Source organism: Xiphophorus couchianus, chromosome 22 (genome assembly GCF_001444195.1).
Source record: "Xiphophorus couchianus chromosome 22, X_couchianus-1.0, whole genome shotgun sequence".
NCBI classification, from domain to species: Eukaryota; Metazoa; Chordata; class Actinopteri; order Cyprinodontiformes; family Poeciliidae; genus Xiphophorus; species Xiphophorus couchianus.
The window spans coordinates 20,434,416-20,445,410 of record NC_040249.1 but is presented as its reverse complement, the minus strand read 5'-3'; the positions used below and the strand labels follow the sequence as shown (position 1 = coordinate 20,445,410).

At 38.9% G+C, this 10,995-nt stretch overlaps 1 protein-coding gene across 5 annotated transcripts in view; it reads right to left on the bottom strand.

The window, feature by feature from the left end:
- xpo1b (exportin 1 (CRM1 homolog, yeast) b) overlaps positions 1–10,995 on the bottom strand; it is a 31,784-nt gene continuing 20,789 nt past the window's right edge. For 3 of the 5 annotated variants that reach the window (XM_028005910.1, XM_028005913.1, XM_028005914.1), the window contains 11 exons: positions 7,739–7,895; positions 7,476–7,639; positions 6,475–6,609; positions 6,199–6,388; positions 5,796–5,902; positions 4,984–5,178; positions 4,731–4,899; positions 3,326–3,460; positions 2,407–2,566; positions 2,227–2,323; positions 1–1,343 (listed from right to left, as the gene is read on the bottom strand). In XM_028005910.1, the coding sequence (XP_027861711.1) occupies positions 1,197–1,343; positions 2,227–2,323; positions 2,407–2,566; positions 3,326–3,460; positions 4,731–4,899; positions 4,984–5,178; positions 5,796–5,902; positions 6,199–6,388; positions 6,475–6,609; positions 7,476–7,639; positions 7,739–7,895 (1,656 nt within the window). In that variant the 3' untranslated portion in view covers positions 1–1,196. The remainder of the gene's footprint in view (positions 1,344–2,226; positions 2,324–2,406; positions 2,567–3,325; positions 3,461–4,730; positions 4,900–4,983; positions 5,179–5,795; positions 5,903–6,198; positions 6,389–6,474; positions 6,610–7,475; positions 7,640–7,738; positions 7,896–10,995) is intronic. The other 2 variants (XM_028005909.1, XM_028005912.1) reach the window with 2 other exon arrangements.

Sequence of the window (10,995 nt, the reverse complement as noted above, 5' to 3'; positions counted from 1 at the left end):
CGTGGTTATAAAATTCTCAACTTTAATCAGTTCAAAAAGTTCACAACAAAGTAACACCTCGAGAAGGGAGATTAGCCGTTAGCGATTGGGTGCTTATTTGGATTTATACATTCTTTCTCAATTAAACTCGTTGGCAATTCAGGTTCTACCAGGTTCAAAAAGCGTCTTTGTTTATTTGGACAGAACTTTAAATCAGCTACAAACAAAATATCCAAAACAAAATAGAAAATTAAATGTAAACCCATATTTATTTATTTATTAAAATTTGCTCTGTCAGGTAGTGTCCTGACGCACTACTGCATGGTAAACAATCTAAATTAGTACAGTTCAAAAAAATAAAATGGTGAAAGCCATCTGAGTTAAACAGGAGTCGTTATAAAGAAGCGACCAACCAACCAGGAACCCATAAATACGCCCCGCCTCGTCCGGAAAACATCCCCATGATGAACAATCCTCTTAGAGGAAAACGAAACGCCGATGTCGACTGAGCGACAGCACACACACGCACGCACACACCCACAAAAAAAAGAATAAAAGAAAAAACAGTGTTCCCATGGTATTCAAGATGCTATACAATTGGGATGATATGCACAAATCCGGTTTTCCCTAAAAACGAACAAAAAAAGAGGAAAAAATACCCTCTGCTGATAGCAGGTTGGTTTTACTAGAACTTATGAGCAACAGAGCCTTCATTCGTTTTCTGTTAGATTCACATTCCAAGGAAACATGATCATCTGAAGCTTCTGCCGGCGCGACGCCGCTAACAGAAGATATTTACATACAAACACGTGTTGCAGAAAAAAAAAAAAAACAGGAAGAACTGGGAAACATAATCAAAAGGTGAACAAAAAACAAATCTTTGCCCTCCAACCGATTGTTACAAGTTTATCATGCAGGTCTGGGATGGACCAGAGACCACCGACAACGTTACCGCCGGAAAGTTAATACGCAAAAAAGTCTCCATACAAAAACACAGAGTTATGTAAAAAGGGGCCACAGAGTGACGCGCTAATCATTTACAAGATATTATTGGCATTATTTTGGTCAACAAACATCCGGAGGGACAGCCCGCGCTGCAGAGGCTGGGCTGGGCTAACTCCCACCGTACGCCACCAAGTGCCTCTCTTAGGTTTTGTTGTGATCGGGGGTTTGTTGTTGTTGTTTGGATACTGTACAAGTTTTGCCTGAGCTGCAGCTCAGTCGCACATCTCCTCCGGGATCTCGTGGGGGTTCAGGATGCCCGGTACCGACATCTGGATCTTGTGTTTCTCCTCTTGGGCCTGACGGAGCGACGCTTCCCTTTCCTCCAGGAACAGGTCCGAGGTGTCCTCGCCTGCAAACTCCTGCAGAAAACATGGCGGTTAGCTCAGCTACAGGGCCGTTAGCTTAGCCAGGAAGTCAAAATGAAACACAAGGACACAGACAATCTTTCCTACATCCTAAATCCGCTATGGACGCCTAGCAGTGTGATGTCACACACATAAGACGGCTGCTCGCTAACAATCACTAGCATTGGTTTTAGCTGTTAAATTGTTAATATAACGCGCTAAATCTTAAATGTACACTTAAATGTAAATGAACACCAACTCTGGCAGATCATAAGTAGAGCAGGTGTTTAAATGATCTAATCAACCAACCCAATGTTAGATTAGCTAACAGCAGCGCTAGCTACTCAACCACCAAAGTGTTTGAGTAGCTAATCAGCCACTAATCTAGCACCAGACTGAAGTCGCATCATCCAGTTTTTGGTAGGAAAAAGAGAAAAGTGATACTTATTGCAACAGGTCTACTGGTTTCAACTATAAATACTTTAAAAGATTACACAGAAATCTTTTAAAACATATTTCAAGATTTTGTTGCGTTTCTTTTGCTAATTTTAAACGTTGTATAATTTAAGAAAGATTTTTTTATTAGTCAGTGTTTTGTGATTTAATAAACAAACGTTACTAACCTAATGAAATTCAAGCATTTTCAAGGATTTGAAGCACCTTGCTAACAGAGAGGACGTGTTTGATTTCCTCGTGTCGATCAGAGAAACTGATTTATTCCAACAACAAACTAGCTGAAGCCGTTCTATAGGCGTCAAAGAGAAACCCGACAATGTGAGCGCGAGTTATTTGTGGAAACAACAACTAAGCAGGAAGCTATGCCGTCTCTGATAACCTCTGGGAGAAAGAAAAAACAGCAGCAGAGTGACATCGATTCATAAAAACGAGCAAACCTCACCTTTATCTGCACCAGGAAGTCCCTCAGGTGCTCCTTGAACGCAGGAATGTCCTGGTTTAAACTGAACAGCCCCGTCACAAACATCTTCACCTGAGCGCTGTGACGGACGGAAACACAAACATCCATGAACGTGAGCAAACGCTCGCCTAAAATCACACGGTTTGTGGCGCTTGGACTCACTCCTGTAGGTGGGGGAACGCCGTCTTCAGCAGGTTGGCCACGTATTCCTGGATGAACACCTGGTTGTTGGTGGGACTGCCGGGGTTCAGAGCCACCGTGATCTTCCCTTCCTCCACCAGGTTGAACATGTAGGCTAGGATGGAGGCGTGCATCGTCAGACCTGCGAGGAACGGGAAGACTTTATTATCGCTTTTATTCATCTTTAACCACAAATCAAACCTCCGGTCACTAGGTGGCAGCAGTGATCAAATTAACAGACCGCCTGTTCAAACCAGTAGAAGATCTAGACTGAGTTTAAACTCCAATTAATCAGCTACTAAAATAATAATAATATAAAATAAACAAAAGCTGTTGGTTTGTTATATAATATAAAATAACGGAAAACTTGTTTGATCAATTAATAATTTGATTAATTGATTAACCATTTTAATGACTAATTATTAATTAAATGATCGAATAACAATTACTTAATATAAATTAATTGATTGATGTTTAATCATTTGATCATTATTTGTACAATTTTGTCTTAATTACTGCTCTGAGAGTGTTGTTCTTTCAGCAATTGGCTGTTTGAGTCTGTATTCTCCAGTTAATCGTCAACTAAATTAGTTGACTATTATTCCAATAATCAAATAATCATATTTAATCCGATTAATCGTTTAAGCCTTACAATCGGTACTCCATAAATATCTGCTTTTGTTAAACCCTTTTTTTCCACAAATGTCACCATCAGTTAAAAGAAAATGCATCCATTTTTAGCAAGATATTTGTTTTATTTTAAAACCTCAATAAAAATGAAATAAACCTGTATTTATTTTTAAAAAAAACACAGTTCTCGGTATGATTGGTTTGATTGTTTCAGCTCTAATTTCAATGCAGGAACTTTAAAAGTTTATGTGTTTTATTTGTGTGAACTCACCGGCGGTGTGTGACGTGTCGGTGACCACGGAGAAAATGTGCTGCAGGATGTCGCAGAAGTACGTCTGGTAGAAGCTCTGCGCCGCGGCCTCTTCCTGCGCCACGTTCTGCAGCATCGTGTAGAGAATCTGCAGACCTGGAGGAAAACAAACACTTCTAGAGTTCCTGACGTAAAAAATAAAAATCTGCAGCTGGGCTTTAGTCCATCGTAAACATGGCTGCTGCATGGTCCAACATGTCTCTGCAGAGTTACTGTCAATAAAACAAAAATGGCGTCCAAAGATGATGGCGTTGATGGAGGTGCAAATCAGGGTTTAGTAATTCAGTCAGGATAAATCTTTGGGGTTTCCCCAACTCGAATTTAAGACTTTTTAAGATCATTATGAATGAAAATTATGAAACTTTAGATCTGGTTACATTCTTACTTTAATTACGGTTTCTTTTAATCTTTTTCCCAATTTGTCGTTATCGCTGCATTTGCGGCTTTCGATTGTCTTTAGAGTAAGAACAGAGTTTCTGTCGCACCAAATGCTGCTCTTAGATTAGTTTTAGCTGTAGCAACGACAGCGGCCATTTTCTAAGAAGCTAAGAGATCAAAACTTTGACGTTTCTAGAGTCGGTTTGTGGCTCTTGGCAGCATCTTTGTGTTTCTCTCACTGCCTATGTCTCTCACACGGCAAAAACGCAAAATATTATCAAGTATTTTTTGTCTATTTTCTATTGCAAATATCTAAGTACCATTGGAATAATACATAACTATCTTAAACCTAACTTTCCAGCAAGATATAGATGCTAGTTTTAAATAAATAATTCCTTATTATTGATGAAAAAGTACTTTTTTAATGGCAGCTAAATTAACTTCTAACATTGAAAAAATGTCTTGATAAGTTAAATAATCTGCCAGTGAAACAGGTACTTTTTAATCAATAATAAGGAATTATTGACTTAAAACAAGCCTCTAGATTTTACTAAAATGTTACCTGTGTCTTATTTCAAGTTTACTAAGATATTTGCTAAAGATTTTGGTCAACTAGACCAAAAATACCTGGTAAGATTTTGAGTTTGTCCACAAAATGCCAAGCAACCAGCAAGAAATTTGCACTTAACCCATGATACACACAAAAAAGCTAGCTAGCTAGTTAGCAAGGGTGTAACAACGTTAATGAATGAACGCTCATGACTCAAAAGTTTTGCTTTGACAGAAAACTCCCACAAGAAAGAAAAAAATTATAACATATTTAAGGCCAACTTACACTTTTAAAAATGAACTTAAGACAATTTGAGGCCTTAATTTTAGAAACATAAATTTAAGGCTTAAGTGATGCAGACATCCTGATTTTAGCGGAGTTTGTAAAATCCAAATTTTTCGTTGAAAAAGTTTGTTTGAGGCGTTTGGGGTTTCCTACCGGTGTCGGCCACGTTCCTCATGGTGTGTTTGAAGGCCCAGATGATGGAGTCCAGCACCAGTTTAAACTGGGCGGGGGGGATGGCGAGGAATGCTGGAAAGCAGTGAGAGTTCACCGCTTGCAGTAAGTAGAAGAAGTGGGTTCTGTGTTCTGGATACTCCTCAAAGTTCTGCTCCATTAAAACAAACAGAGTAATTATTGTAAAATGTACATTTTAGACACGTAATTTGGGTCTGTTGGTGGTTTTTCCCACCTTGTTGATCATGTTTAGCGTGCACTCAAACACGGCGTCGAAGATCTGCGGGATCTCGCTGGTAATGTGACCTCCCAGCTTGTTGACGATGGTTGCCATGGTGCTGAGAACCTCAGGCTCTCGGGCCGCCGGAACGTTGCGCTGATAGTCGATGAGGACGGCGTCCAGGAGCGGCGGCACGAAGTTTTCTCCGACCTGGATGGAGAAGAAATGCCGGACCTTTCAGTAACACCAGTGGAAAAATACTGGGGAGTGTTAAAACTGTGGTGCGTGGGCCATTTGTGGCCCTACGACTGATTTTGTCTGGTCAATCAAAAGCCAGCGATTGGTAATGATGGAAACGTTTTAAGTTTTATTAGAACAAATTAAAATTTAAAACATGGAAACTGTTAAAAGGTCTAAAACAAAGTATTTACGTTTTAATAAATACTTAAGTAGGACCAGAAATATCCAACAACTTTTACCAAAAGCACAAACTGGAGGCAACCAAACTACATTTAAACTTTTCTGAACATAGCGAGTGTTTTTAAAGATTGTTGCCGATTGTAGATTAAAAACAAAATCAGTCGTTGTCGTCCCTAAAAGGTGGAAACTGCAAGTTTTTTTTTTTACATGAGATTACATGGATTTTACGTGTGTACTGTAAACCTCTGATTTTTATTGGTCGTTTTAAAAAAAAAACATAAAAAAGGGTAAAATATGTATTATATTTCCTTCCACTTCAAAAAATTACTCCCTGCTTTTTGTCGGTTAAACATTCAATCCAAATAAAACAAAATAATGTTATTATTGAATGAGGCGTGGTATCTCACCATCTGCGGGTCGTTCGATCGGCTAACCCAGCCTGAGATCAGTTTCAGCGTCTCTCGTTTCACCGTCCTCATGCTCCGGATAAGCGGCTGCTTCGTCACCATCTCACCTGCAGCAGAGCAACGGGTCGCACACGGTGAACACATCGCTTCAAACTCAGAGAAAGATTCGTTACGTTCGCAAAGGTAAAGCAGGGTTTAGACCAGGGGGTTCAAAGTGCGAGGTGGGAGCTTTATTCTCATAATTATATGACTTTATTGTCATAATTTTATTTTATTTATTTTCTTACCGAGGCTCTAATACTTTTTTGTATTTTTACTCTCAAAAAGTTTGTCCACCCTGGTTTAGACTCTGTCTGTCCTGTGCGCCACTAACAGTGACGAGAACCCAGTGGCATGTGCATACCCATACCGTTGGTCTGAATGGCGGCAGAGATGTTCTCGCTGAGGCACTTGTAGACGTTGAGCATGTCCAGGTAGATCCGGCCCAGCTGGATGACGAACGGGTGACCCACGGCCTTGCAGGCCCGGACGTTGGTCTTCAGGATGCTGCCCAGTTGCTTCACCGTCTCCGGGTCCTTCAGGATGTCGACGTTCTGCAGAGAGGCGGCACCGGTTACCACTCTGTACATCGTTTTTTTGTTTGTTTGTTTTTCAAACAGGAGGAATGTTGTTGACTAACCTTGGTGGCCTGCTGGATGATGCTGTCCCACACCTGATTGGGCAGCAGCATGTATTTTTCTATCAAATGCTCCTGGACCGCCTGGTCCGTCTGGGCTCCGATCATATAACCCACCGCCTCGTAAAACGTATGAACCTGAACAGAAACAGGACAAACATGCATGAAATGCTGGCATTAATCCGGTGGAAGGTTTTTATAATAAACAGAACCACGTCTATCCGGAGACTTTTACTCAGAAGTCGACTTTGCTGCACCAAAATCAGCTTTTAATTAATTAATGAAACTCAGCAGAAGGTAGCAGGTTTTTGAAAGACAGTGACTAAAATTTTGCTTTATTAATTGAGAATAAATTTACTGAATCAAGTCCAAAATAATTAGAAAACAAGATACTTTTATTTTAATACAGCACATTTGCAAAACTATTTTAAACGATGAACAGACGTGGGTAGCAGCTAGTTACATTTACGCAACCACACTTACTTGAGTAACTCTTTTGAAAAAATAAATTGTTTCAGGAGTATTTTTACTAATTATGAAGTAGCACTAATCTTCAGTAAAATTTCTGGATTTTCTATCCACTGAATGAAAAACAAACATGTTTTAACCATAAACTCACCAGACTCAGACACACACCTGCAGTTTCTGTTAAAGTTTCATCAGTTTTTTATTGAAAGAAACTGATTGGAAAGATTTGTTTTTGGTTAATCTGCTGGCTATTTTTGTGGATTAACAGATTAATACATAGATATCAAAAGGTGCCCATTGGCTTTTTTGTCTGTACTAAAGCTAAAACTGAACATGCATAGAAATATTTAAAGTTTTTTTTCTTCCATCTTAGATGCAAAATATGCATATTTTGGCTTAATTACTCATCTGAATATGCTGCTCTTTCAGCAAAATGGTCTTCTTTGAGTTTCCTCCTTTTACCTATTATTCGATCACTAAATTATCTAACAACTCAATAATCAGTTAATCATGATTAATAATCGTCTGGAGCTGACCTGCTGCGGCTGGAGGTCGCAGATGATGGTGTTGATGTTGTTCAGGATCTCGTCGATGAACGGCATCACCTCGCCCACCTGGACCTGGATGAAGTGGCGTCTGCACTTCTGCGCTATCTTGATGAAGGTGTCGCACGCCATGTCCTGGACGCCGTCATGGGTCTCTGAGAAAGAAGAAGACAGAATATATTTTAAAAATTTGAAAAATAATTCCCCTCAGCTCCACCAGGTGATGAAAAAGGCTTTTGGTTCTTTATTTTTACCGTGCATGAACTCAAACAGCTTGTTTACGACGGTTTTAAGGAACTTCCAGTGAGCTCTAAGGAAGCGGGGATACTGGCCGACGATGTACATGATGTTGGAAGCGATGATGGCCTTGTTGTCTTTTCCTCTCTTCTGCTCACACAGACCCAACAGATCCTACAAAAACAAAACACAACAGATCCTTTAAGATGTGTTCTCACTTACAGCTGCAACTAACAATTATAATCAGACTAAAAAATGTGGCAAACGTTTTGTTTAAACTTTTTTTATATATACAAGATGTTAAAAGATGCAAATAAATAAATAATTCAGTACCTTTATTAGATAATAATAAAAACGTTTTATTGCCTGTGTCAAGAAAATCCGAGCTCATCCCACTTCCCCATGCTGGAGATTTTAGTTTAACAGTAATAATAAATAAAGTTATCTTTAAAATGAATCACTCAAGTGACATCTAGGCCCAACAGTAGACTTAAGTGTCAATAAAATAAATCTAGTTGTGTGTTTAAAATCAGAGAGTTTAAATGTAGTTTGGTTGCCTCCAGTTTGTGCTTTTGGTAAAAGTTGTTGGATATTTCTGGTCCTACTTAAGTATTTATTAAAACGTAAATACTTTGTTTTAGACCTTTTAACAGTTTCCATGTTTTAAATTTTAATTTGTTCTAATAAAACTTAAAACGTTTCCATCATTACCAATCGCTGGCTTTTGATTGACCAGACAAAATCAGTCGTAGGGCCACAAATGGCCCACGCACCACAGTTTTAACACTCCCCAGTATTTTTCCACTGGTGTTACTGAAAGGTCCGGCATTTCTTCTCCATCCAGGTCGGAGAAAACTTCGTGCCGCCGCTCCTGGACGCCGTCCTCATCGACTATCAGCGCAACGTTCCGGCGGCCCGAGAGCCTGAGGTTCTCAGCACCATGGCAACCATCGTCAACAAGCTGGGAGGTCACATTACCAGCGAGATCCCGCAGATCTTCGACGCCGTGTTTGAGTGCACGCTAAACATGATCAACAAGGTGGGAAAAACCACCAACAGACCCAAATTACGTGTCTAAAATGTACATTTTACAATAATTACTCTGTTGTTTTTGTCTCATGCAAACTTTGCTTTAATTCTACTTTTTTCTATCTAATCATAAGAAATCATAGTCAGTCAGAGAGAGTCATGAAACAAGAAAAGCAGGTTTCCTGGAAAAAGAGGAAGTTTCCAGCCTGCAGATTTATAAAAATAGCTGAGACTATTCCTTAGTTTAAAGGTAAAGTTTTAAAGAATGAAATCTAAACATTATTAGTAATTGGATAAGATTCAAAGTAAAATACTTATATTAATATTGGTTTAATTGTAATAATACTTACACTTACATTTGTGAGAACACTTACAAGAAAAACAAGTAACTGTAACTTTGGTATTATATAATTAGAATCATGGATTATTCTTGGTTTCTTTTCAGAAAAACATCTGTAATAACTCACATTAAGATCATAATAAGAGTAACTAATAAGTAATGGTTATAAAATTATAAATGAATGCTAAATCAGAGAAGCTAAAGAAAATAAATGTGATATAAATGTGATTTTGACATTAAACTTGAAATGGTGTAAAAAGGTGTAACTGCAATTAAACATCACTGATATGTTGGAGGTAGAGAGTAGGTGAAAGGTTGTGCAGGCAATGGACATAGGAGGTTGAGCAACCCTGAGACATTGGCACAGACATCAGGAAATGTCTGGCCCACAATCTGTGGCTTCGAATCGCACTTCTCTCATCGGCTGGGTTCTGACCCCAAAGACAAAGATGAAGACAAAGACAAGGAAGAAGAACTGGTGCCTTTTTTCCTGCCAGCACCAAGTCCTGTGTGACCTCAGCATCCATGCGGAGAAGAAGCTCATCGGACCTGCGGAGATCCTGGCCTTCGCCGATCAACATCTTCCTCCTGCTGCAACACCTTCTTCATCATCAAGCCAGGTCTGGGGTTCGAAACGCCAAACTCCGTCCGTCTCTCTCAAAGGTTCCCTTTTTTAGTTCTCAGTGTCAGCAGTAGGGAAAGATAGACTAGATGACTGATTTTACTTATTTGATTATTTCTGCTACTGAATTAAGCTGTACTGACCCTTGCAAAAATGCCTTACTAATAAAATATTTAGCATAAAGAAAATCTAAAATATGTTGTGGACATTCAGTTAATGAGTCACCTTAAAGTTCTTTGATGGTTGTAAAATAGCTGTGATGTTTGATTCTGGAGAGGAAAAAGTGGAAAATGTTTTTAGGTTGCTGGTAGCCCATATTTAAAACAACATCCTTGGGACTCGCCCGAGTTACTAAAACCTACCTGGTTCAATAACAAATGCAAGTTGTAAAATAGAGAACGAGCGACCGTTAACAGGTGTGCTCTGTGAAACTAGTTGGCTGTAGGCTGCTCAGTCTGGCTAATTCACAGGGGGAAGAAGGGTGGGACACCTGGATGTAGGCCGTCAGATAACCAGGCGAATCGTTTCTCGAAACCAGCTTAAACAGAGTTTACTTCAGTTCTGGACAGGGTAAATCCCAGCAGATTTAGGAAACTCAACGGACCCGTTAGACGGAGAGCTGGTAGCACATCTCCCCTCTCAGAAGAGGAAGTACGAGAGTGAGAGAGTAGAGACAGAAAGGAGGGGGGGGGTGTTGCGCAACAACACCTGAAATGTAACAACATAGCCTTTCTTTCTGCTCGACTTATCAATTTAAATGAGAAATATAATTCTTCTTTAACGGAAATTGCTAGGAACAAATTTTTATTTTTATTTCATATTAAGTAGGGCTATAAGCATCCACATTAATTATTGTATTAAACCTTGTTGATATTAGTTTTATGAAATAAAGTTCTTATTTTTGCTGCTGGGAATAGACTCAAAGATTAGAAAAATTAACAAGAAGAAATACCTCTGGAATCCGTTTTATTATTTTGTCTCATTAAAGAAATAAATGCAAAAAGTAAAAGTTTGCATACTTCTACAATAATCAGGAGCTTTGTTTGGTTTTATTTCTTCCATTTGTTTCAGAAATCGCCGTTGAATCGTTCTGACTAAGTTATTTTATGTTCAACTAATTACCCAAAAAGTTAGAAAACTGGCTTTTATTAAGACAAAAAAGTGTCTCTTTGTTCCATTAAAATATTGTTTGATTTACTGCTGAGCTTATAAAAAAAAAGTATTTGGTATTTTGGCCCTTATTGAAAAACATTTTGACACCCCAGACTTATGTTAATAAGAAA